A 27,306-nucleotide genomic window follows, 5' to 3' on the forward strand; every position below is an offset into this window, starting at 1 on the left:
AAGGGCAGTGTGTTTTTTAAACTAAAATCTAAACTTCTAGTTCAATCGCAACAGAAGGTTTTGGAACAAAATATGCCTCCAAATCTGTGTTTAATATTCCATTAGGCAATGACAGCAAAGTAGCATGACTGCAAAGAGATCAACTGATCACATGCTGTGTAAAATGGACAATACATGGCCCTGGTGTGTGATGTACATTTAGTACAGGCTGCATCACATGTTAAACAGGCAGTAGTCATCATTTATCAATGTCACCATCAAAGGGAGTTAATACACAGAGGCCAGTCATTCAAAAGTCTATTAGTTTAATGTGTGTGCATGAAAGGCATCACTAAAGGCACAATGTAGCGTCAGGAGTGCTCTTCTTATCAGATAGAAATACATGTATATTCTTGGTGGAGAAATACTCATATCCTCTTAAAGATGTGTCCCTATGAGGGGGACGACACAACTTTAGTTTTATTTGGACATTACAGATCACTGTTTGTAGTCTGTGTCAATGCTTATTGTTCTTCCAAACTGTTCCTGTTTGTCAAATCAGCAATATTTGTGCAGCCCTGTGAGGCAGTTGCTGTTGTGTTATAAGACTTCACAAAAACAACTGGATTTAATTCAATCATCAAAGACAAGTGAAACTGAAGACACAGTAACAGTGACCAGGCAAACCATTGATGTATTCATCAACGGGCACTATGTTGATTTGAAGTACAGTATCTTTTGCTTCCCACCCCTCACACCAGGGCAGAGTCAGACCAGTTTGTAAGTTCACCTACAATTTTACTGGATGGGACTGAATATTTCCTGTGGTTGCACCAATGTGACCAGTCCGAGCCTTGTCATTTGTAGTTGTATAATGCAACATTTTATGTAAAAAGAAGTAGATATCAGTGCTTATTTGATCTTTCAGGGTGCCAACTGCTGGATGGGTGGTTAGAATAACACCTTTACTCACCATCCCGGTGGCCCCTAAGACGATCAATTGCTTTTAGGGTTTCTGGAAGGTCTTCACTGCTGATTGAACTGTCTCCAGAAACCCTAAAAACAATTGAGCATCCGAGAGGCCGCTGCAATGGTGAGTAAAGGTGGAAAACTAAGCATCCATACAGTCACTGGCTCATTGAAAGGTTAAATACGCATTAATATCCACTTTTTTTTAAATGTTACACCTTTAAACAGTACAGTATAGCGTTTTGCATCAATGGCTACTGTGCATCAGCTATAGTAACTAAAGCAGGATGGAAGGACGGATAGTTTCGTAATAGACATGTTGCAACAGCACATGAAATCTATTACCCTGTTCAAATATTTGTATTTTTGTGCCATACTTATTTGTTTCCCCTGTGCACCTGTTGGATGTGACAAAACCGACATTCCACATTAAATCTAATCTTTTTTTTGTGTGACAGTCATACCACATCTGGCTGACGTTTAATTTCACTAAAACACTGCTCCTATTTAATACTTCAATACTGCACAGTGTTTGCATGACATGTACATATCAAAATGGGCTTAATGTGAATCATACATGTAGTACAACAACTCTAACCTATTTTGATGGCCAGGGACAGCATTGGATCATTTACTCAGTGAGAGCTCATCTCTGATCAACCTGTGCCAAATAAGCTGATCAAATGAAGGCATTAGTGTCAGGGGCTCAATACATTATTGGAGAGGGAAAATATTTCTGTTAATAAGTGAATTTTATTTATTTAGATTGTGGTTATCATTTATAATTTATGAATATGCATACTATATATATTGAAACTTGGTCCTTATTCAGTGACCTAATGCTTCATCGTGGATTTTCTCCATACCGTATTCTTACGGAACAATATTCCCCCAATTGTGACCTCTTATAGTGTTTGGGAGTCAGTGATGTTTAAAAATGTGATTATGTGGGGCTGTAAAGTCTTTAGATATGCACAGGATAGAGTGAAATAGAATATAATGCTCTGTCATTGATTTTGCCATCTCCTGTCTCTCCTCTCAGCTGTGAGTTAACTCTAGTACAGGGGAACCAGGATGAAAAGATGGCAGCCATCCTGTTACCAACGGGTCATGAAGCCTTGCGGCGGTTCACTCGCGAATCCCTGGCTGCCATGGAGCAGCGGATTGCCGAGGAGCAGGCCAAGAAGGTTAAGGTCTGCGTGCAGGCCCAGAAGAACGCAGAGCCGCCTAAACCTCGGGCTGACCTGGAGGCAGGCAAACAGCTCCCCCGCATTTATGGAGATATCCCACCTGACCTCATCGGAGTGCCACTCGAGGACATTGACCCATACTACAAGAACCAGAGGGTGAGCGTGACGCAGCACTCTGTACACCAAAGGAGATTTACGAAGTACAGGTTCAAAGCAATTTGTCATGTTTTACTTTACCTCCAAAAGAAATCATGACATTATACAACTTGGTAAAGAGACTTGAATGGATGGGGTGGTAGAGCTATAGAAACAAGTCTGTATAGGAGTCTGAATACCAGTTGATTAAGAGGTGGGTTAGGTGTGAGATTATGATTGACTGAGAATAAGAGTCAGCGGTGTGCGAAATAGAGCAGGGAAAAGAAGGACACTGACCTTTCTTCAAATTATGCACATTAAAAACAAGTACAAATTTGTAATACAAGCAATGGTTCTCTTTTTGGTTCTGTTTTTAATAACCTGCAATATTAGCTATCATCTCATTTATTTAGCTATATTTCCTTAAAGTTACACCGCTGTGTTCACAGTGTGACTGGCGGAGGGCTCCTACAAATGTCCAGCACTTTGCAAATTAGATAAGCTATGACACTGTAGGAAACTCACTGAGGTGCTGTGACTGCCCCAGTTTAGTTTAATTCTGCAGACATGAGGCACTGAGCCCATCTGTTGTGGATACACCGAAGGATTTGGTTAAAGTTTTAGTTTGCTCAGTCAGCAGAAAGCTGCTGTCCTTTAATGAGACGCTTATGTGGAGAAGAAAGGATGCAGCAGTCATTTTCAGGGAGTTTTTGTTTTGACATATGGTGCTCTGTTACATGGAGAATAAAGAGTTGCCTCCATAATTTGAGCTCAGTGACAGAGTTTGAGAAAACCTTGTGTTTCCTGAAGGTTTTTAGACTAAACTCCTCTGACACAGCTATAGGATAACACTGTTTTATAAGGCATCTCTGGGTTTTGTGTGTTTGTGTCTTTTACAACTAACATTTGTTCTCTTTGTGTTTTTCAGACTTTTGTAGTACTTAACAAAGGGAAAGCAATCTTCAGATTTAGTGCCACATCTGCAATATATTTATTAAGCCCATTTCACTGCTTGAGATCCGTTGCCATTAAAGTTTTAGTCCATTCATATCCTTTTGATCTACAGTAAGTGTCACTTCAGAAAGTTGAGTGAACAATGACTTAAAATATACAATTTACAGTGGTATCTTTTATATAGTCCAATCTTTCAATCCTGCTTTGTAATGGTACCCTCCTTCTGGAATCACAAACCAAATCCTGGCATATCCCATTTTTAATCTCTGAAATAAAATAAGAGCAAGGAGATTTTGCGTCATGTGGCAGCGGCCTGTTAGTTCCCAGATGATTTATACTTCTCTGGGGATCATCTCTTTTTTTAGCATAAACTTAATCATTAGAAACGGAAGTGCTTATTGATTGTCTTTAGTCGTAACATTTGGAATTTTACTTCAAAAACTTTCATTTCTTTATTTAAAAATGATTCAATTTTGTTTTGTGTTGAGTACATTTGAATCAGCTTTACAGATGTTTCTATATTAATCTATGTATTTTCCCTTCTCGGCATAAAGGCGTGGTTCTGAAATATTTATAAGGCTGTGTTATATGAACTTAGTATTATAATTGTTGATTATATCGTTGTCCAGTTGTTTCCCTTAACTCTTTCCACATTCTTCAGTCTGTTCATAATGTTCACCATTCTGACCAACTGTTTCTTCATGGCCATGTCGGACCCGCCCACGTGGACCAAGTACCTGGAGTAAGTCCTGAACAACACGACATCCACTTGAGGAACTCTGTAAACCTGTCTAATGTAGCGGTTTGGTGGTTGTTTTGTCAGTGATGACTGAAGCTGGTCACATGTAAGTAAATGAGGCATGTAATATTCGACGTGCATCACAAAGAAACAATAAGATGAATATATTTTCAAAGGTCATTGCATGATGGGAGTCTTGTGGGTGAGGTTTTATCATCAGTGCATCCCAGACATTTCTGTTGCTTTGTCAGTGCCTCAAGGAAAAACTGATACTGACGCTGTATATTTACAAAGCGAGGAATAGTGCACCCACTTTGCCTCTGTTTGAATGTGGTGTGTGGGAGAGGGATTGCTAATGTTTAGAGGGGTTGTTGGCGCAGATTGGCAGCATTGCAAGTACGTTACCCTCACTGAGTGTGCAGAGTGTATGAATAACCGACTGACGCATTGTTACATTATCAATATAATGAAATTAAGAAATATTTTCAGATTCTTCGTGCACTTCTGATCTGCTTCCATAGACATGATCTTGTACATTCTTTGCACAACTTTATTTTTTATCATATTCCATTTTCGAAGCATGAACAGCTACACTGACTATTGAACTCTGTTTCTGCATGGCATATTTTGGTATTTCTTGGTAGTTAACAACATGTTTTTCTGATCTCCACAGGTATACCTTCACTGGTATTTACACATTTGAGTCAGCAATGAAGATATTTGCAAGAGGCTTTTGTTTATTGCCGTTCACTTTTCTGAGGGACCCCTGGAACTGGCTTGATTTCATCGTCATCGTCATGGCGTGAGTATCTAACATTTACACAAAAACAAAAATATATGTATGTGAGCCAAATTTGATTAATTGTTTTTAAATCTCAGGTATGTGACTGAATTTATTGATCTTGGAAACGTCTCAGCTTTAAGAACTTTTCGAGTCCTTCGAGCTCTTAAAACCATCTCAGTGATTCCCGGTGAGAAATCTTTTTAACTGAATATTTTCCGACGTCTGCGGTGCCGCTGTTACTAAACCTCTGATTGGTCCAGGTCTGAAGACGATCGTCGGCGCCCTGATCCAGTCGGTGAAGAAGCTCGCAGACGTCATGGTCCTGACTGTTTTCTGTCTCAGTGTCTTTGCCCTCATCGGTCTGCAGCTCTTCATGGGCCTCCTGCGTCAGAAGTGCATCCGGAGCTTTGCACACTGTGTCAACGCCTCCTTCAGCCCCAACGCATCCTTTGTGTGCAACAACAAAACCTGGAGCTCCACTGACGACTTCATGGCCAGCGAAGGTTAGTTAGCGATTGACACTGCCAGAAAAAAATAGTGTGAGCTCTCTCGGAGTTTTCCATAGTCTTGTGGTTTTCAAAGTTGTCAAATGGACTGAGTTGTTTGACTTGAGGACCACCTTCAATGAAGGTATGGACAACTCCTGTACGACTGAGAGCTTGCACAGATATCTTGACTTGAGGAAGTTTCGCCGCTTTTCACCCAGAAATAAGTGCAAAGAAGCTCTTCTGTGGGTGTATATTCCCCCCTCGATGGCAACACGGTAGCGCAGCGGTTACTGCTCTCGCTTCATAGCCAGAAGGTCCAGGGTTCGATTCCCACCTGGATGGGGCCTTTCTGTGTGGAGTTTGCATGTTCTCCCCATGTCTGTGTAGGTTTCCTCCGGGCATTCCAGTTTCCCCTACCACTAAAAACATGTACAATAGGCCAGGATTAATGATGTGTGTGAGTGTATGTATGGTGGTGGCCAGAAGGACACCACCATACAGGCACAGACGTTTGCAGTCGCGACAGACCTTCTGTCAATCTCCCCCAGGGGAAACTGAAGCTACTAGCGTGGCTTACCATCACCGAGTATGGTCTCATGTAAAGCACTCTGTGATTATGTCTGTGAAAAGCGCTTATAAATAAAGATCTTCTTCTTCTACAGTATATAGTGCCCTAAGGGCATTTAAATATTGATAGACTTATACAGTAACAGCACAATAGAAATGACAAAAAGAATACACATTTGAAGTGGGTTTGTAACGTCAAAAATAGTTTGGGGCTGTTTTTCTGCTCAAGATCGAGTTCTTGACCTGAATCCTATTGAAAATATTAGCTGAATAGACTAGTTCATTAAAAATTTGAGATATTTTGCATTGAAGGATGGTTTCATATTCATGCTCATAGTCGGGTTCACTATGTTTAGATTACCACTTGTGGAGAGTATGAAAGCTACATATTTTTTGGACCTTATGGTATAAGCAATGAGAAAAACAATTGACATTTGCCCCTGTCATTTGGTAAATGGGGAGTTCTGGTCATCGCTACGGTAACTCCATGAAACATATGACAAGGGTTTCATTGACTTTTTTGATTGGAACGACCAAATGGAATTTTCTGCCAAATTTTGTACATTTCCGCCAAAGTAAGTTTTTTTACTCCCCATATAAATGTTATTAGCACCTTTTTTATATATATCAGATTTGTTTCTGATTGCTTATTTAATAAAGTTTTCAAAAATGTATAGTTTTGATACTCTCCACAAAAAATCTGCCGCGGGTGCCCACTGTCGTTCTGTCCTTGGGCAAGACACTTCACCCACCTTGCCTCCAGTGTCTGCGTACATTGGTGTATAAATGAGAGAGTGAATGGGTGAGAAGTTCCTTGCTGTAAAGCGCTTTGGACCTAATGAAGGTAGAAAAGCGCTATATAAGTTGATACCCTTGACATTGTGAATCGGACAATCATGTTTTCTCTAGCCTCATCATCTGCTACAAGAGACAGGACTGACTCTACCTATTGTTTGATTTTGCATAAGATGGGGAAAGAAAGGTTAACTCTTATTTTTAATTTTGCAGAAAATTTCTACAAAATTGAAGGAGCAAAGGATGCCTTAATTTGCGGATATGGAAGTGATGCGGGGTAAGTGGAAGCCCATCATGAGGCTGATGCTTAAAGGGTCTATACGAAGTTTAAAAATGTTAAAATGATGTTTCTTCCTCCCCCTACATGTTCCAGCAATGTCCTAATGTGTAGAATGAGCCCAGACCTGTTCACCACAACTGCCTCTAAAATCCTGCACTGTCACTCAAAAAATTGTTGCTTCGGGCTTGTCATGCACGAGCTTAATATAGAACCTGCAGTTACACGTATGGCCTGAGGTGGCAGTAGTGAGTATAAAATGGCCAACTTGCATCTAGCCCCTTTAATCATCTGGACTCTGTTACATAACAATTCAAACATTGAGAGTCTCGTGGCTTTCCATGCATTGATTCCATGTGCGCAATTGGACGTGCCAGGTTGATTCAGTGCTTGAGGCTTTGCTCACAGACAAGAGATGAATGAAGCCTTTTATACTTCAGGAGGCAATCAGTGACTTGACGTAATGTATGGAGGGTTGGCAGCATTGGTGGGAGGGGCGTAGCGTGAGTGTGCAGAAGACAACATGTGGTGTGGATAATCGCTCTGGCTCAAAAGGAACACTACTCAGAGTCAGCAGCTGGAGGCAGGGGGTCTTTATGTCATTTCATCATCACAAAAGCCCTATACCATGACCTACTATACGGCTCGGGCAGCGGCTCATGTCTGCATAGTACTGATTTTTTTTAAATGCGAAGGATGGAGCAGAAACATGTTGAATCAAATTTGACAGAAACCGAAAAAATTAAAACAACTGAACATTTGTCAATAATATGAAGCACAGATTTTGTTCCCAATCAAAGGGACAATGTGACACCATCCAAATATTGCTACTCAGCCTACGCAGCAAATAATCCTATAAATCCAAATGCTTGCAACAGGATGATGCTAGACCCAGTTCAAGGGTTGTACTGAACTAAATACCCATCTGTGAGAGCCCAAATCCTACCACTTCAACAAATGGCTTCCTTTAGGCGCTGCTGTCATAATATAGCATTTAACACTGTATTGCAACTTAGAATGAGCAGTAATCCAGCCACTAGTTCATAATCTTCAATAGAACTTCTCCATCATTGCACAGAAACTTAAGCCCAGGAAGTAAAATCTGATTTAGTTACTGTACGTAGACAAGGATCCAAATTGATTGAAATCACGTTGAAGTTTATTTATCATTTGTGTCAAGTACAAGGTACCAAAAGCAATGAATAGAGTTTTGCCCTGGCTCTCTCCCCGCTGAACAAGAAAACTAGATATACAAATAAAAAAATGAAAAGAAATGAAAGACTAAGGGAAAAATCTGACCTTTTGTCTATGATCAACTCCATTTCCCATTGGTCTGATTGATTTGAGCCTGGGAGTTTCGATATTGTTCTATAGATAACAAATAAAGACTCTTCCATATTTTTATATCAAACATCGTCACACATTTTATAAACTTTTCTGAGGTTTGACTGTCAAGATCAACAAAATATTAAGCCGGTCAGGATGGAGGACACAAAACATAGAGGATGCCTAATCTTTTGAGTGTATTCCAACAAGTAATCCCTGAGTAGATTTTCAAATTAAAGCTCTGGATATGTTATAACACTAACACAGACAAACCACATATATGAGAGCTCACATTTTCAGCCTCAGTGGTTTGAAGCTTTTTGCTGAAAGATGTGCACTTTCACACTGTGCATATTGTAGCTGTGAAGCAGATGCTTATCTCTTCTCTTCTTAAAGCCACTGTACATCAAGGATTACGGCAGATTGGATAGACGCTTTCAACTTTTGCCCTGGCCTTATGTGGTCATGGAAACTCTACCCCACCATTGACGGATGACTGCACAAATACAGGAAATGATTGTTTCTGAGCTGCGATATTTGCTACATAAAAGGTCGTTGAAGGCTTCCAACACATAGTGGCAGGGATGGATGCATAAAAAATCTACAATATCTGCTAGATGCCGTAGCAAAACGTAGCAAAAATTACTTTTTGGTGATTTTTTTTTTTTTTTGCATCTTATTTCCATGAGCACAAGGTGGAGCATAAGAAGAGCTAAAGGTTGAACTGTCACCCTGGAAACAGACTGTACATTAGAGTCATAAATGAGTCCCAGTGTCATTGCAATATAGAATTATCTCTCTTTTCTCTGTTAGGCAAGGCAAGGCAAGTTTATTTGTAGAGCACAATTCATACACCGGGCCATTCAAAGTGCTTCACAGTTGCATAAATATAAGAAAACAAATACAATCAATAAAAACATCAACATAGAATTAATCAATTACAGTAAGAGGCAAGAGTGTAGATAAAATACTTTCAGTTATATGCATTTTTAAGTCTTGTTTAGATTCGCTCTGTCTTGAGCACTATTTTTAAGTCTTGTTTAGATTCGCTCTGTCTTGAGCACTATTTTTAAGTCTTGTTTTGACTCGCTCTGTCTTGAGCACTATTTCGCTCTGTCTTGACACTATTTTTAAGTCTTGTTTTGACTCGCTGTTACTTAGGTTTGGTAACATAAACACTAGTTTAAGCTGCTGATTTTGTAGAAAGTTAACTCTTGTTCTTAGAAGAGGGTCCCTTTTAGCCAGACCCTCCCCTCTCCGCTGCCCGCTCCGCTCAGCCGGTTGGTGACATGTACAGCTGTTCTCACAGGGAAGCTCTCTCCCCCAGATGTTTTCTGGCCATTACGAAATTATTCTGCGCTGAGATTGACACGAATCCAGCTTGTTCTCGTCTGTTGGACTTCAATATGCACTTTCTAATGCTGCTACAATATATGACAGCAACAAATAAATTGATTTGTTATTTTGAAGCAAAATCATGAGATTTGCCCAGATGACTGTAACCCTATTGGACTTTTTGATGTTTTTGGCCTGCAGTCAGGAAACACCAGTTTAGTGTGAAAGTGGTTGACCCTTGAGCCGACTTAACTTTGTGCTAATACCGGGTGAAGTAAACTTTAGATACATTTCCTTAGACACCACAAGACTGAATTCAGATTAAATTGATGTACTTGCTGTAAGGGTTACTCAATTAGCTTGTTTCATCTGCCACTTTCCTGTTTTCTGTGTTTTATAGGAAGTGTCCGGATGGATACGACTGCCTAAAACTTGGAAGAAATCCAAACTATGGCTACACCAGTTTTGATACATTTGGCTGGGCCTTTCTGGCTCTTTTCAGACTCATGACTCAAGACTACTGGGAAAAATTGTTCCACCAGGTGCTACATTTCTTCAGATTACAACTTTGCTCTTGTAAATCTTTTTTTTTTTAAATGTGCAATACATTTCTATGAATCTATGTTATATGGTTAGTATGTTAGCGGATTTCATTAGCCAGTAGATCTGCAAAGTTTTAGAGCCCCATAACCCTGAACCTATTGAGAACGATTTGAGTTTTTCGGCTTTCATGAGCATTCTCTGCTGAAATTACACTAGATTCCAACAGCAAGTGTACTCAATGTAATGGGTATATCATCATACTGAATGATAGGACATACATGCTTTTCAGTCATGTGACTTTTGTTGTTATGGCGGCCATTTTGAACACCGAAGTCGAATTATGCAGTACTACAACATGTAGCAATATCTCTACTCAGGATGAAAATGAAAGACGATTGATTGACAGTGACATTTTTATGTACTCGTAATCATTGCTCAAGAAGGTGGCAGTAAAAACACGGCCCCAGAGACGCACGTTTATGTGAAGAAACCAGTGAGTCAGTGCCATGAACCAATCAAACAAAATCTAGCCTTGGCTACAACATGTGACAGACATCAGAGCTGAGCTGTTACTGTAGTATTTCCTCAGTGTTCATAGATGTGAGCCACGCATGTGTTTATCATGTTGAATCAACTGTCAATGGATGAAGCTACATGCTAACCGGTAGCATGCTAACGTCTTGATCACCTTAAACACTGACTCAGACTGAGACTCTGTTGACCTGACAAACTGTAAAAATCACAGACAAATGATGTGTTAATTTAGTCTGAGGAGTGAAGCAGATCTTTAGTAAATCCTGCTGTAGCTCGACAGACAGAGCTGCTACGTCTGTGCCACATTTGCTGGGTTTTCACTGTTATCTTCTTGAGCAATGATTACGAGTACATAAAAAAGCCGCTGTGTATCAGTTGTCTTTCATTTTCATCCTGAGTAGAGATATTCTTACATGTCGTAGTACTGCATAATTCTACTTCGGTATTGAAAATGGCCGCCGGAACTATGCGTGATGTCATTGGAAACACATGTATAGTAACTTATATTCTTCATTCAGGATGAAAACTATAGTAATCTAACTTTGCATTGTGATAACAGCTCACTGTTTATTTGGCTCCTTACCCTCCTAGACACTGCGCTCAGCTGGGAAGACCTACATGATCTTTTTTGTGCTGGTCATCTTCATGGGCTCCTTCTACCTCGTCAACCTGATCCTGGCAGTCGTGGCCATGGCTTATGAGGAGCAAAATCAGGCCACCATAGCAGAGGCGTGGCAGAAGGAGCGGGAGTTTCAGTTGGCAGTGGAGCACCTCCGCAGAGAGCAAAGAGTACGTGCCGTGTTTTCCCAATATTCGGTGGGTCTTCTCTCATGTTTTAGAATTGAGGCGCATTGAGTTACCTCATGCAAGAAATGCACGGTATAAATAAATATACCGTGCATATATACCGTGCATATTTATTATATATAATAAATATGCCTTGTCTTGCCTAGAATTCATGAATTGTATTAATCAACGATTTTATTTAAAGTTGGCAGCAAAAAGACAGGCCCAGGAGCCAGAGGGCATGCTGTCGCCAGAGTTGTCTCCGTTTTCTATGAAAATGGGAAACCTGCGCAGATACAGCACACACCGCAGAAGATCCCACCGGACTTTATCTGAGGAGGCAGGAGAGGACACAGCTGCAGACGACATCGATCCAGACGAGCTCATGGTACAAAATAATAATGCAATTCTGTTTATTTTCATTCACTGATGAATTGGTTACTTTATTAAACAATTGATTTATTACATTATTACCCCCTGGCCTAATGTCGTTTAGTTGTTTAGATAATTTTCTAAGAGATGTTTTCTTCCATTATGAATTGTTTATTTGCCTTTAATTCTGTAGGTTCTCAGATGGTACTTGTATTCTTTACAGCATCATTGTTTTTATCTTTATAACCAATCAAGTCTATTATGGTATCTGACTCTGATTTGAATGTTTCACGATGTGTTAATGTGTATAATCTTCTGTCTTTTTATTGCAGCCTCCTCTGTCTCCTCTGCCTGTTCACCCGCTCCTGGCCACACTCTCCTCTCACCCGCTCAGCACCAGGCGGAGCAGCCAGGCCAGCATCTTCAGCGCGTTCAGAGCGCGCAACAATTCGGAAGTTGAGTTTGGAGACGATGAGCACAGTGTCCACGGAGACTTCAGGAGCCGGGCCGGCTCCAGCATCACTCCCTGGAAACGAAGAGCGAGCAGCGTGAGGAGTCACGGATCCCAGGTCTTTACACCGACACTCAACATAAACGGGCGCCCAAACATCTTGACGCTTGACCAGAACGGACTGCAGAGCCCCAAGTCCATCTCTACCTTCAGCATGGAGAGGATCAAGGAAGACACTGTAGATACAGTATGTAAAAGTTTGTTTTGACTTTAAATGTTTCGGTTCATGTTCTATAATCTGATGGTGCTAATTTCCAGATAGAGAACAGGTTAGTGTGTAGGAACACAAGTAAATTTGTTAAATAAGTTTTTAACAAAATCTGTGAATAGCACAGGTAAGGTAAGGTATGATAAGATATGATGAGGTAATATTTATTCATACCAGCAGGGAAATTCATTCTCTGTATTTGACCCTCCGTCGATGCCACTGGGTCGACCTGTCGGAGCAGTGGGCAACCTCAGTAGGCAGGTGCCCGGGTTCCCATCTCCAGATGTGGAGCCAGGGTCAGAATCACCTGGCTGGAGGATTACCCTATTGTACACATTCACAATTGTTAAAAGAGGAATGTTATGCCAAATAATTTTTTGTGGCCCTTTTACCATGTTAAAGTGCTGTCCCCTCATCAAATGCACACGAGGAGTTGGGTTTTGAGACATTCGCGCTTGTTTGAGTAATCTTTAAATCCTCCTTGGCAACTATTCAAAGTGTCGTGATACCTTCTCATAAATTGCTTCCCCAATTTCCCACCAGCTCCTCCTGTGGCCTTACATGTTCAGGAAATGCTCTTCTTACCTTAAAAAAAAAAAGCTCAACTCTCCTAGCAAGTGATGACCGACAGTAGCCGGAAAAGCTGGGGTGTTTGTTTTGATGGGGACTCAGCAAGCTTATGTCAAGCCGAAAACCAAGCCAAGAGAAACTTGCTGTTTTATATTTTATAATTTAAGAGTTCAAGATATACCTGATAAAAGCATGATATGTGGATGTGTCCAGTAATTACAGATATTAATTGGATTAAACACCTGCGCTATGACAGACAAATTATTTTATACAATTCCCAATATTAATCTTTGGGCTGGTGTTTTTGTTTTACAGAAACCCTGGGGTCTAGAGGACGCTGTAGCCAGAACAGTGCACCCCTCACCCTCCATTGGAGAGCCGCCTCTTGTGCCCAGGAAGAGAGGGCTCAGCTCCGTCAGCTTCTTCAGTGATGCCATGGACGGTCAGTAAAGCACGATTCAAAGTAATGCACAGTTTATGCCCGTGTTAGGTCACGGCCTTGCATGGAAAAGCGTCATGATGGTGAATTATGATTCTAATTAATTAAATAGAAATATGTACAGCCTAAAAGGAACAGACCACCGTTTTTCCATACTGAGATAATGTTCTTAACTGAGCTGAGACGAGTTGATGCGTACCTGTCTGGTCTTTACGTGTCACGCAAAAAGATGTGGTTAGCATTTAGTCTCTCCTCCTCTCCTTTATGGGGCCAAAAGGGGGTGAAGTTAGAAGAAGTTTAAATACGGCTACGCAAGAAGTTACGCGATCCAAGTATAGTTACACAAAATCAAACATGTCGATTTTCTAAGTGGATAAAAAGGGGGACAATATTGTAAGGCGTAATAACACTTTAGGAGCACTTCGACGTCCGCGCAGTAATATCTTCACTTTACTGTAAAGCATGCAAAGAGCTAATAAGCTAGTTTTAAATGCATTTATTTATAATCAACATAAAATGTAACCCTACCAGGATTAGCCAAATACCTTTAATCCTTAGTAAATAATAATCACAAACTGTTTTAAAACTCATATATTTTGTCTTTTAGCTCATCTTTCTTATTTCGCACTTGCCATAGACATTGTTAAATAAAGAATATAAACAACGTAATGTAGATATTCCTGTTTGTTTGCAGAACTTGAGGTGTCTCGACAGAAGTGCCACCCGCGCTGGTACATCTTTGCTAAAAAGTACCTGATCTGGGAGTGCTGCCCTTGGTGGCTGAAGATGAAGCAGGGGGTGAAGCTGATGGTGATGGACCCTTTTTTGGACCTGGGCATCACCATTTGCATCGTTCTTAACACTCTGTTCATGGCCCTGGAGCACTACCCCATGACCGAAGAGTTCAGCACCATGCTGTCAGTGGGAAACCTGGTAAGCAGAGGCTGCACCTTTCTGTATCATGGAATTAACCACAGAGTATGATTGAGAGCAGTGGGTTCATCGTTCTTTCTTTTTCTCCCAAAACCTTTACATTTGTCTTTTTGATTATCATTGCAGGGTTAAGTAGAGTTAGATTATTTCCCCAAAGAAATATGTATAATTTTGAATACTACATCATAAAATATAAATGCTTCAAATTGTTCTGAAACTTTCTGAACCCACTTTATATGGGCAGGCTCCTGTTACTTATCAGTGGTTCGTTGTTCGTTAAATGAATGTTTAAAAGGAGCTATACAGGCTGTAGGATAGGGCCTCCATTGGCTCTGGTCAGATAATACATCATGTGCACTTACTCTGCCATGAGGTCAAACAGGGGCGTGTTTATCCATTTCAGAGATTCTGCTTTAGGCTATTTGTGATTATCCATGTTAAGAGGGGAATATTTTTAGCAAGGTCTTATTTTCATTTGTATTTTGCCATCTCCCCCTGCTGGTAGTTTGAGATATAGAGGCCTGTAAATTATGCTTTAATCCTGTTTTTGCTGAATAAACCGTCACCGCTATCTCTTTCTGTTATTCCCAGGTGTTCACTACAATCTTTACTGCGGAGATGGTTCTGAAGCTCATTGCACTGGACCCTTACTACTATTTTCAACAGGGGTGGAACATCTTTGATGGGATCATTGTGTGCCTCAGTCTGATGGAGCTGGGCCTGTCCAATGTCGACGGACTGTCTGTGCTACGCTCATTTAGATTGGTAAGAGATGCAACACTTCAGTCAGCTCTATCTACGCTGCCACATGTATTTGCGTGGATCAATAAGAGAGTAATTTGACCAAACTGTACTTGTGTGTTTTTTATTCTGGATAATTACCTCATTGACACTATCCTTGTGCAATAAAAACAGTTAATTATGGCTGACTTCTCTTTCTGTTTGTCAGTTACGGGTTTTCAAGCTGGCGAAGTCCTGGCCAACCTTGAACACGCTCATTAAGATCATTGGGAACTCGGTGGGCGCCCTGGGGAACCTGACTCTGGTGTTGGCCATCATCGTCTTCATCTTCGCAGTGGTCGGGATGCAGCTTTTTGGGAAGAACTACCAGGACTGTGTGTGTAAGATCTCCATCGACTGCCAGCTGCCCCGCTGGCACATGAAGGACTTCTTCCACTCGTTTCTCATCGTGTTTAGAGTGCTGTGCGGCGAGTGGATCGAGACCATGTGGGACTGTATGGAGGTGGCAGGACAGCCCCTCTGCATCCTGGTGTTCATGCTGGTCATGGTCATAGGAAACCTGGTGGTAAGTGATTTGCCACACTTTTATTCGTTCTTGTGTTTAACATATCAGACATGTCGGGTTAGTTTTGCTGATGACATTCCAGTGCTTTTTGTGTCAGTCATAATTGAAGTACAACCAAACATGCAAAAACTGAGCAAAAGGAGACTCTACTTTAGACTTTAGAACTACTTTATGATCTCATGGCATTGTTTCATATGTCTGGAACGACCACAGTCGTTAGCATGACCTGACCTGATCGTGTCTGGGACCTTTGAACCATCTGCTGCCCAAGTCATATCTGTATTATGTACAATACGGCAGCACAAGCTTAGAGCTCTTTACTATATCCTCATTGTGACGCGACTGTTTTATCCACATCTAATGAGTTTAGCCTTATCACACTGTGACCTGAGTACAACAAAGGATCACCCAAGGCCACTGCAGTAAATCTTGCTAAGAAAAACTAATGTAGTGGAGTTGACAGTAGATAATACATTTGAGTTCTGAGCTTTGTCGTCCAGTTGCTCGTTTGTGAGCAAATTTTGCAGCAACATCAGGAAAAATACATTTCTGTATGAATATTTGGCTAGTATCAATCAAAACTTAATTAGCTGAATACAGTCTAATGATGTACTTCGGTAATACTACACTGTACTGCTATTGTTTTAACTATTGAAAATTGGGGTCAATGTGTGATTTTTTTTTACATCATAAATGTACAAATTGCCGTTGATCATTAGCTGTAGTGTCAAAGGTCAGAGAGCTGGTTCTGGAGTGACACCTGCCTTGATCTTATTGTCCTGTTAGACAAGACAGAGCGCCATATATACATGTAAAATTACATATGAATTGTGTAAAAGCCGTTAAGATAAGGATTATCCATAATGCTTAGGGGGATAAGGTCAAAGGGCATTCGGCATTAATCATCTGCTCGTCCTCCCCGTCTCTGACTGTGCACACAGACACATGTGCTTCCACTGCGGCCTTAAGCCTATGGCACAATCACATCTGAACGCCCATGAAGCCATATGTGACGGATATCTGTGCACAATGCCATCAGGGCGACACAATATGGATTTATAAACATGTGGAGTCTTATCATGTCGTGTCATTTAATCCGAAGATCACTGACACACACAGTTCGTCTGCCCATTTTCTATATGATCCTGCTTCAAGCGTAATTGTAATTGTAATTCTCTTTACTCGTCCTAAGTAAACCAAAAGTTAATCAAGCATTATCTGAACAAAAGTTGTGCTTCTCTGCAAAAAAGCAAATCCCTTTACAACTACTTCATGAACTTAATGTGCAGTTTAGCTGAGTTTCTAATCTAGTCGATACACTACTTTTACAATGCCTCCAGTATTAAAGAAACTACTAACCTTAAGTTTTTTCTTTCTACAGTGAGCTAATAGTCATACCTCTTTGTATATTCAATATGCTATTATGTTTTGACTTATATTTTTATTACATTTTAAAAGAAATCTACTCATTCTTACACTACAGAGATGTACCTTTCTGTATCATAACAAAAATGCAATATTGTAAAAATTAAAGCAACAACAAAAAAGCCCCTGTATGTGTGAACAGGTGCTGAACCTTTTCCTGGCCTTGCTGCTCAGCTCGTTCAGCTCAGACAACCTCTCCGCTCCAGACGAGGACGGAGATTTGAACAATATCCAACTGGCCATCGCCCGCATCCACAGCGGCGCCTCCTGGCTCTTCAGGAGTCTGCTGAACTTGTGTAACCGAAGACTAAAGGGCACTAAACAAAAGGAAGTCTGCCATGGGAACAAGCTGGTTGGAAATCACTTGGATTGTAACGGGGGAGTTTTGGGTCATTTAGAAGAGAAGTACATCATCCCAGAGGAGGACAGCTACATGACCAACCCAAACCTGACCATTGTGGTGCCCATTGCTCCAGGAGAGTCTGACGGGGAGCTGGAGGAGGAGGACATCACCGACTCTTCAGAGGATGAAGAGAACCAACCGGTCAGTGCTAGTTTTTACTTTAGTAACAAATGGTCTTCCAATCAGTCAACCAAGAACTTGTAATTTGTTGCTTATAGATTTACTTCTTGACTTAATAATACTAAAAAGGCATTAAAGTCCGGTTCACTATGTTTTCGTGGTTCGATGGTATAAGCAATGAGAAAAACAATGTTTCCATTTGCCCTTGTTATTTGGTAAAATTGTGCAATTATACCATTTTTCTATTAGAGTAAATGGGGAGTTCTGGTCATCGCTACTGTAACTCCATGAAACTTATGACAAGGGTTTCATTGACTTTTTTGATTGGAGCGACCAAATGGAATTTTCTGCCAAATTTTGTATATTTCCGCCAAACTATGTTTTTTGCTCCCCATATGAATGTTATTATCACACCTTTTCTTTTACATATTAGAGCAAATGGAAACATTGTTTTTCTGATTGCTTATTTAATAAAGTAAAGTAATAAAGCAAAATGTATAGTTTTGATACGTTTTTATATATTAGATAGTGAACCGGACTGTCTTATAAAGTCACTTTACAATTTCATATATTATTCATTGGCGGCGGCATTCGCGCATATGCGACAGCTGCCCTGAAGTTGACTGACAGGAGTGAGCCTGCTAATCTGTGCCATTGGCTCATCCGCCCATTTACATGACACCAAAAACATGTAAGCGCAGGATGATCTTTTTTCTCCTTTCTGTGGTTTGGACCATAGTCTTTGGCATATTGGTAAAAAACAAAACTTTGATTTGATTCCACCCTTCCAGAGCTAATGAAAGTCAGCAATGGTATCTTATCTAATGGCTGGAGTTTGGGGATAACAATGAGATTGTTTACCAGTGACAGTAAATCATTAGCAACATAAAAATGAGCACAAGTTCTTTGAAATCTCAATGAAATAGAGCTGATTTCTGACCATTCTAAATTACTTTTATCTGTGTGTTTGAATGTAGTCTGTATAACACTTTTGCCTTGACCTGGCTGTGTACTGACAGTCAAAGTGCAGGTTGGGGTTTGTCTCTGTCTCTGGTGGAACACAGCTGTAGTCCAGATGTGGAGCGTGGCCCGGCTCAGAGATTAAAGTGGCACAAAGTGAGGAGAGCAGTCTGGTACACACGGGTCATTTTAGCCTGCTGCATCACCAGTATTACAAGTCTGGTGACATGCTTGTTTGTTCACATTAAATTAAGGGTTGAAAATGTAACATTTTAAAGACAAACCTCAAAACAGTAACAAGTAACTTGATTTAGTTCAATGCAGTGTAGAGAATGTTTGCTGAGACAGGTGGTAATCCCATCTTCTGGAGATTTATGAACGCTCTTGATATTGGATTAGACCACGGCACACACAACTTTATAGGATTGGGGCCGCAACCCTGTCCTTTGAACTTCACTAAATATGCTGCGATTACCTGGTACATAATCTCATCAGAGTTGTATTAAGATGGTTTGGTGGTGGATGGCTGTGTTTTTCACTGCTCAACATTGAACATTACATTGTATGTGGGGTTAGCGTTTGATAGAAAGAAGATCTTTATTTATATATCGCCTTTCACAGACATAGTCACAAAGCGCTTTACATGAGACAATTGTACATTCACTCCATACTCGGTGGCGGTAAACTACATTTGTAGCTTCAGTTTCCCCTGGGGGAGACTGACAGAAGTGCTGTCGCAACTGCACACATCTGCGGCAACCTGACCACCACCATGCATTCACTCACACACATCATTCATCTTGGCCTATTCTACATGTTTTAGTGGAAGGGGAAACCGGAGTACCTGGAGGAAACCTACACAGACACAGGGAGAACATGCAAACTCCACACATAAAGGCCCCGTCGAGGTGGGAATCGAACCCTGGACCTTCTAGCTGTGAAGCAAGAGTGCTAACTGCTGCGCTGCACCCCAAGAAGATAAGAATATTTTTGAGTTGTAATATTACTTTTCTTTCTTTAGGAGAAGGTCAGCATGTCTGAAGGCAGCACTGTGGATCTGCGGAAACCTGGAGAGGAGCAGGACAATCTTTCAGAGCTGGGCGAGGACAGCATGGACCCAGAACAGTGCCTCCCGGAAGGTTTGTAAAATGTGAAATTGAGCATAAAACATGACTCTATAATGTAATATAATATAATGCTTTTGCAGTGTGTGTCCGTCATTGTCAGTGCTGTCGTATCGACATCAGTCAAGGCCTTGGGAAGGTCTGGTGGCGGCTGAGGAAAACCTGTTACCAGATTGTGGAGCACAGTTGGTTTGAGACATTTATCATTTTCATGATCCTGTTGAGCAGCGGTGCCTTGGTGGGATTTGGATTTATAGATTTAGATTTGTTTTTGCATTTTGTGACAATGATAACATCAGTGTTTTCCCACACAGGCGTTTGAAGACATCTACATTGAACAGAGGAAGGTCATAAAGGTGATGCTGGAGTACGCAGACAAGATTTTTTCCTACATTTTTGTGCTGGAGATGTTCCTCAAGTGGATTGCGTATGGATTTAAGAAATATTTCACCAACTACTGGTGCTGGCTTGACTTTCTCATTGTGGATGTAAGTTTAAATCACATCTGGCGTTTAACTGGAGCATTGTATGTGTCTCACGTTTTCTGTTGAATCACAGACAGCCTAAAAAGGCTGCGTTTCAGCCTTACGGCTCTGTGTGGTTCAGTAAGACGATGGGTATGCTCGTGTGGGGGGTGTTGAGTGGCTGAGGGGTGCAGCCGAGTCTGACTACTCCTGTGGTTTCACCTGCATTTGCAGATTGCCACAGACCGCTCTATTGTTAGGGTAAGTTATAGTTAGCAGGTCACAGGTGAGTATAGACCCACCAATGCCTTATGTCTCTTCACTCGTAAGTACTTTCTATGTGATATTAAAAGCCATTCTCTTGTAGCCAGTATTTATCAAGTGATGCTATTTTAAAATTACCTTTCCACTACATGACTTTGGCTTTTATATCAGAAACACTCTGCACTGCTGAAGTTTATCTACAGAAGATAATGTGGAAACAATGACCTGCTGTGACTTTGTTACTTTGTTGACTTTTTCGGATTTTGAAAAGAAAGTGACACTTGACGCTGGGTTCTTTTTGCAAAGATATGACCTTAACAAGGGTCTGTGTGAGTGTAAATTGAGTATCTTCTATAGATATATATCTATTGGTCAAATACATTTTTAAATTGACTTTTATAAAGAAATGCTGGACGTTGACTGTTCCAAATTGTACAAAAGCGTTGAATCAACATAAATTGGAATTTGGCTAAATTTATTTCTGATTCTTTATAAAACTCACTCTATTTGATATATATACATATACTGTATGTATATATAGCGGAGTATGTGTTTATGTAGATGCATAAGTGCATACTGGTCTGTACTCATCATCACTCCTGACATAATCCTGTTTCTATGAATATTTTCATATCATTTCTTTCAGAAACCACCAAGGATCATTCAGCAGCTGAAAACCATTTTGTCTCCCATTAATGTAGAATAGAGTGGGAATCTAAAAAACAAAAAACAGAAACTTAATATAAACACCAAACGCAAATATGAAAACAAGGATGTGTTTTTCAGATGGTTTTGGTTGGCTGATAGTGCATATTAAAGTTGTAGACACACGTGCATGGAATAAGATTGCCATTATATCTTATTGTGTACATTTATGTGTCTTCCAGGTGTCCCTTATTAGCCTGGCTGCTAATTCTCTGGGATATTCAGACTTTGCTGCCATCAAGTCTCTTCGGACACTGCGAGCTTTGAGACCTTTGAGGGCCCTCTCCAGATTTGAGGGAATGAGGGTAAGTGCCATTGTTTATGCTTTATACTACACTGTGTGGTTTGTATTCTGTGGTATCGTATTAGGTATTGATGCTTATTCATGTTCTCTATATTCAGGTGGTGGTGAATGCTCTCATTGGTGCGATCCCCTCCATCATGAACGTGCTGCTGGTGTGTCTCATCTTCTGGCTCATATTCAGCATCATGGGAGTCAACCTGTTCGCAGGGAAATTCGGCAAATGTGTGAACAGAACTGGCTTCATCCATAACGTTGCTTTGGTTAACAACAAGTCACAATGCATCTCTATGAACGACACACAGTTTTACTGGACTAAAGTTAAAGTCAACTTCGATAATGTTGGACTCGGCTATCTTTCCCTTCTACAAGTGGTGAGCTATTTTGTGATACAACTGACTGCGCTGCCAGTTCCCTTGCACAACTTCAAGTGCAACAAGTGTTTTTCCACTACTTAATCCATTCCTATCTCGAACATTAAGACAAACACCGCACTATAGATTAAATGCACTTAGCATCTAGAAAGTGCTCATCATATTCTTGTACTATTTAAAGAAGCTCACTCTTGCTACTGGTTTAACTCTTCGCTTCGTCATAAAAAGAAATAACGCTTCCTGTTTATATTTATGTTTAACTTTAGGCCACTTTCAAAGGATGGATGGAAATAATGTACGCAGCTGTTGATTCAAGAGGAGTAAGTATTTTTTGTTCTCAGTGTCTGTAATTTCGTATCTGATGAACTCACTAGACCATGTGTTCCAGGTGGAGGAGCAGCCAGTCAGAGAAATCAACCTCTACATGTACTTGTACTTTGTGATCTTCATAGTATTTGGCTCCTTCTTCACCCTCAATCTCTTCATTGGTGTCATTATTGACAACTTCAACCAACAGAAACGAAAGATAAGTGTCTTTGCACCTGCTTTACAAAGCGTTGTTAGAAAGTACATCTGCGTGATTTGTTTAAAATAATGATTTAATTATGGTTATACTTAGGTGGGCAGGACATCTTTATGACTGAAGAGCAGAAAAAGTATTACAATGCAATGAAGAAACTAGGATCCAAGAAGCCACAAAAACCAATACCAAGACCTGCGGTAAATTACATTCAGTTAATGTAATCCTTCTTAACAGGAGCACATGCAATAACACAGATGTTATTTTCATATCCCAGAACATTGTCCAGGGCTTTTTCTTTGACCTCGTGTCCAAACAAGCCTTCGACATAATGATCATGATGCTTATCATCGTGAACATGGTGACAATGATGGTGGAGACGGATGAGCAGTCACATCGCACCGAGCGCATCCTCAACAAAATCAACCTGGTGTTCATTGTCATCTTCACCTCTGAATGCCTCCTCAAGATCTTCGCTCTCCGCTGTTACTTTTTCACTGTGCCCTGGAACATCTTCGACTTTGTGGTCATTATTCTTTCTATTGTCGGTAAGTGCACGTGTTGTTTTAAAGGCCCTATATCTTATTTTCTCGCTTGTGGAATGACATTTGTTCTTCAGTATATTGTAAAAGCGGGTACGTGACCGCCGTGCATCCAGTTGTAGAGTGTTTATGCTGATTGTGAACTGGCTTCTTGTTGTTGTCTTGTTGTGCCACTGTTAAGAATTTGGATTTCAGAAATGTGTAAGGAAAGTTAGGAATGAACAAAAGAAAACCGGATGCAGTGCTTTAGTCATCTTGTTAATTTACAGTTATACATATATAGTAAAAGGAAATTTGGAAATTACATTTAATTAACAACCTTCCCTTGTCTCTCATTTCAGGTATCGTTCTAGCAGACATTATTGAGAAGTACTTTGTGTCCCCAACACTGTTTCGAGTCATCAGACTGGCCCGGATTGGTCGTGTTCTTCGTCTCATACGTGCAGCCAAAGGAATAAGGACTTTACTGTTTGCCTTAATGATGTCCATGCCAGCACTCTTCAACATTGGCCTCCTGCTTTTCCTTGTCATGTTCATTTATTCTATTTTCGGCATGGCGAACTTTGCCTATGTGAAAAAACAGGACGGGATTGATGACATGTTCAACTTTGAGACCTTTGGGAATAGTATGATCTGCCTTTTCCAGATCAGTACCTCCGCGGGCTGGGACAACCTGCTCAGCCCCATATTGGCCAACTTACCGGACGAGTGCGATTCGAGCTTTATTAACACTGGCACCAACACACGGGGGAACTGTGGTAGCCCTTCAGTAGGCATTGCTTTCTTTGTCAGCTATATCATCATTTCTTTTCTCATTGTGGTCAATATGTATATAGCCATCATTCTGGAGAACTTCAGTGTTGCAACCGAGGAGAGCACGGAGCCACTGAGTGAGGATGACTTTGAGATGTTTTATGAGGTTTGGGAGAAGTTTGATTCAGAAGCATCACAGTTCATTGAGTTTTCCATGTTGTCACGCTTCGCAGACAGTTTGTCAGAGCCACTGCGCATTGCTAAGCCCAACAAGGTCAAACTGATTGCCATGGACCTCCCCATGGTCAGTGGTGACCGCATCCACTGCCTGGACATCTTATTTGCCTTCACAAAACGCGTCCTGGGGGAGTCAGGGGAAATGGATGCTCTTAAACAGCAGATGGAGGAGAAATTCATGGCAACTAATCCCTCCAAAATTTCCCATGAACCTATCACTTCAACGCTGCGCCGCAAAATGGAGGAAGTGTCTGCTATTGTCATACAGAGATGCTACAGGAGACATCTGGTGCAGCGGCAGATGAAGCAGGCGTCCTTCCTCTACAGACAGATCAACTACGAGACTATGTTGGATCTGGAGAACGCTCCGGAAACAGAGGGGCTTATAGCTTCCATGATCCATCACTTTGGGCCCGTCCTATTAGAGGATATACAAACAGAGGAAATGACAATGTCCTCTCCCCCGTCCTACAACAGTGTGACCAGGTCAGACTCTCCGACAGAGCTTCAAGGCAACTATGAGGAAACTTTTCTTTGAAATTCTGCTCTGTAAATGGACATACAGCATTATTTAGTTTTTCTACTTTATAGAAGAAATGGGATTTTTAGAATATCAGTGGCAGACTGGAGTTTTGTCCTGGAAGCTAGAGAAAGAAATGCAGTCAATGTCTAAGCCATGACCTTCAAAAATATGCTTTTGTGAAATGCACTTACAGCGCCCAAAAATAAAATTTAAAAAACATAATTATTTTTTTTATAGGTAGCATCAAGAAAAATAATTTAAATGTAAAGAAATGTGTGCTATATGAATTGGGAAATGTTAAACTATTATGTAATTACTTGCGTATGATTTAACAGCTACTAAAATGTGCAGACAGGACTGTTTCAAAGTATAACAAAATACATCCTGTAGTGAATCTAATTTATTACCACAGTACACTAAATAAACTATGTGCCTGATTTTGATTGTTGTCCTCACACTCTCAATCTTTCTGGTGATTTAGAAAATCAGATGTGCACAGATAACACTCAGAGTCTCTTTTTGTAACTACTGTTTAGGGATGCTATGTAACTCATTTATACATCTTTTTGTAACATATTTTATAGACAGTATATCACTCACCTGTTCTCAGAAAATGCCATGAACATAGTTGATTTATAGTCAACAACCTGCATTTAAAGCCTGAATGTATGTTAACACAGTTAGGTCAGTTATCTGATGCATATTTAATAGCAATAAAAGTGTTTCCATATTTGTTTTTGTGAGTTCATAATGTCTGAAGGTTATTTTGTGTCTTTATTCAGTTTTTTTTACAAACATTTTTAGTAACCAATTATTTTTATCGGTTGAATGAGAGAGAGTTGAATGTTGTTGGTTTTCCTTTTACAATCTTACAAAATACAGATGACATTTTAAAATGAAAAATAAATCCACGTGTGAAATTCTGTGTAAAAGAAAGGAGATTAAAGACTTAAAGTAACCTTCATATAGATAAGTGTCATTGTTGTGCACGCAGAGGCAGTTAGCTGATGTGACCTCATTACAGACCGCAGGCAGTTAAATAAATCTCTCTCTCAGTCCGAGCATAAAAACAGGACAGATGTGTCCAGTTTCCGTCACTGTTGCCCTTGTTAGAGTGTAAACCTTTAAAGCACAAATTTGTTCATAATGCGCACACTTGACGCATACGCAAACAGTTTGATTTCATAACATTTTAGTTTTACAAATAATGGTGGTAAAAGTACAGAAAATAATGGTAAAAGTACAGACACAGGACATTTACTTAAGTAAAAGTATCAGATTCAAAGTCTACTTAAAGGACCTATACCTGACCTTTTTTTTTCTTTCTGTAGGGAAGCAATTTTTGCCCCATAAAAGTATGATGTGAAAGTACTCATTTGTGAAACAATCAGCCTAATATGCGTATAATGTATTATGATTTGTTGATGTTGTGCATGATCAACCCAAATAGTAAATATGTGGCAAAAAATCTTTTCGTCACATATTGACTCTGAAAGGTTAACAAAAATAGGTATTGTGCCTTTAAGTAAATCCACTTTCAGATGTACATGATCAGTACGAATTTAACATATTTCACACATTTTTAGACTATTAAAAGGGTTATATGTATGGTATTGTTTTTATTGTAGAATTGTGCTGTTGTTTTTAATCCAGGTTCAAATTCGGGACAGATTGACTGTCATTGTTGTGATGTTTCATCGACTGAGGTCACAGTGAAGAATGTTGAAACCACAATTCAAAATTCTTTTAATCCAGTGCAGATGTGGTATAGAAAGTGAAGAGACAGGACAGGCGGCTCTAAGACATAGAGAGGTAAAAGGTTTTCATCACACATTTTACTTAAGTAAAGTAAATACCTAAAATGTGAACTCTTTAATTATACTTGTCATTTTTGCTTAGTTACTTTCTGCCACTGAAACAGCCAAAAGGGCAAAGTCCTGATAACCAGATGCTACATTACTTGTCTTCACTGTTCTGTCCATCATGACATTTTGTGCCATATTCGAGTTTTTAGGACAGCTTTGACTCCTTTCACATTTTAGTTTTGGAGAAAAAAAAACATCAAGGGTGCCAATTTGGATTTAGGCCCAAAGAGATTTCCTCTGGTTGTCGGGGTAGTCAAATCCAACTCTGAGCAGCTGGGATAGAGGGATAATCTGTGTGTAAAAAAATCACTTGTTTTAATTACACACTCACAGACGCACGCAGTATCTCTTTTTCTCTGTCTCCCGCACATGCATGCACTTTATATGGAGCACTGGCGATACTTGCACATGGACATAATGCACAGCCCCATAATGCTTTTGAACAACAGGGAAAGATTAATAGAGCATGTTTCACAAGGGAAGAAAATGCGCCTTGAATATATATGACATGGTAATTGATCTGATTTTTTAGCAGCATTTGCACATGTGGCAGAGATTAAAGCATCATCAGAGAGAAAAAAAAAGCATTTTTCAAGATTAAAAAGGCACTATGTCTAATTAAAAATGTACTGGCTCACAACAAATAATGTCAACATAAGACGAATCCCCCATAGGTTCAATTTATTGTCAGAGTATTTGGCTCCTGGAGGATGGAATAATATCTGGTGACCATAATGATGTTCGTTATAATCCTAACAGTCACATTATGTTTAATATTTATTTTATTTTCAGTCTTAGCCTTAACCTACACAATATGGCGACATAAAGGTATTTTTTCAAATGGATTTGCTGGAGGTTATTTACAGTATTATTGACTCAAGGGCTTCATCACAATCTTGTTTTACATGCAGGTGTATTTATTACAGTTTGGATAAATCAAACCAGCCCGACTTGACTTTAATGCTGACGTTTCACCTGGAAACATG

At 40.1% G+C, this 27,306-nt stretch overlaps 1 protein-coding gene across 1 annotated transcript; it reads left to right on the forward strand.

Annotated features, from left to right (window-relative positions):
* The first annotated feature begins 3,889 nt into the window (after positions 1–3,889).
* On the forward strand, positions 3,890–24,676 carry LOC306972101 (sodium channel protein type 5 subunit alpha-like). Its single transcript, XM_079568579.1, has 25 exons — positions 3,890–3,969; positions 4,051–4,072; positions 4,640–4,768; positions 4,846–4,937; positions 5,011–5,253; positions 6,814–6,877; positions 9,939–10,080; positions 11,207–11,404; positions 11,607–11,789; positions 12,106–12,471; positions 13,378–13,504; positions 14,196–14,434; positions 15,026–15,199; positions 15,384–15,740; positions 17,308–17,709; positions 19,670–19,787; positions 19,856–20,010; positions 20,087–20,260; positions 21,388–21,510; positions 21,608–21,880; positions 22,147–22,200; positions 22,269–22,410; positions 22,500–22,600; positions 22,678–22,948; positions 23,284–24,676. Coding segments are annotated over exons 1-25 (5,337 nt in total). The 5' UTR covers positions 3,890–3,968; the 3' UTR covers positions 24,471–24,676.
* Positions 24,677–27,306: the final 2,630 nt, after the last annotated feature.

Source organism: Gobius niger (genome assembly GCF_951799975.1).
Source record: "Gobius niger genome assembly, chromosome: 13".
Classification (NCBI taxonomy): Eukaryota; Metazoa; Chordata; class Actinopteri; order Gobiiformes; family Gobiidae; genus Gobius; species Gobius niger.

Excerpts from the sequence above, each read along its gene's own strand:
- LOC306972101 (XM_079568579.1), top strand. Across the intron at positions 11,790-12,105 it reads TCGATCCAGACGAGCTCATG|CCTCCTCTGTCTCCTCTGCC; the intron begins GTACAAAATAAT and ends TTTTTATTGCAG. Across the intron at positions 15,200-15,383 it reads TGCTACGCTCATTTAGATTG|TTACGGGTTTTCAAGCTGGC; the intron begins GTAAGAGATGCA and ends TCTGTTTGTCAG.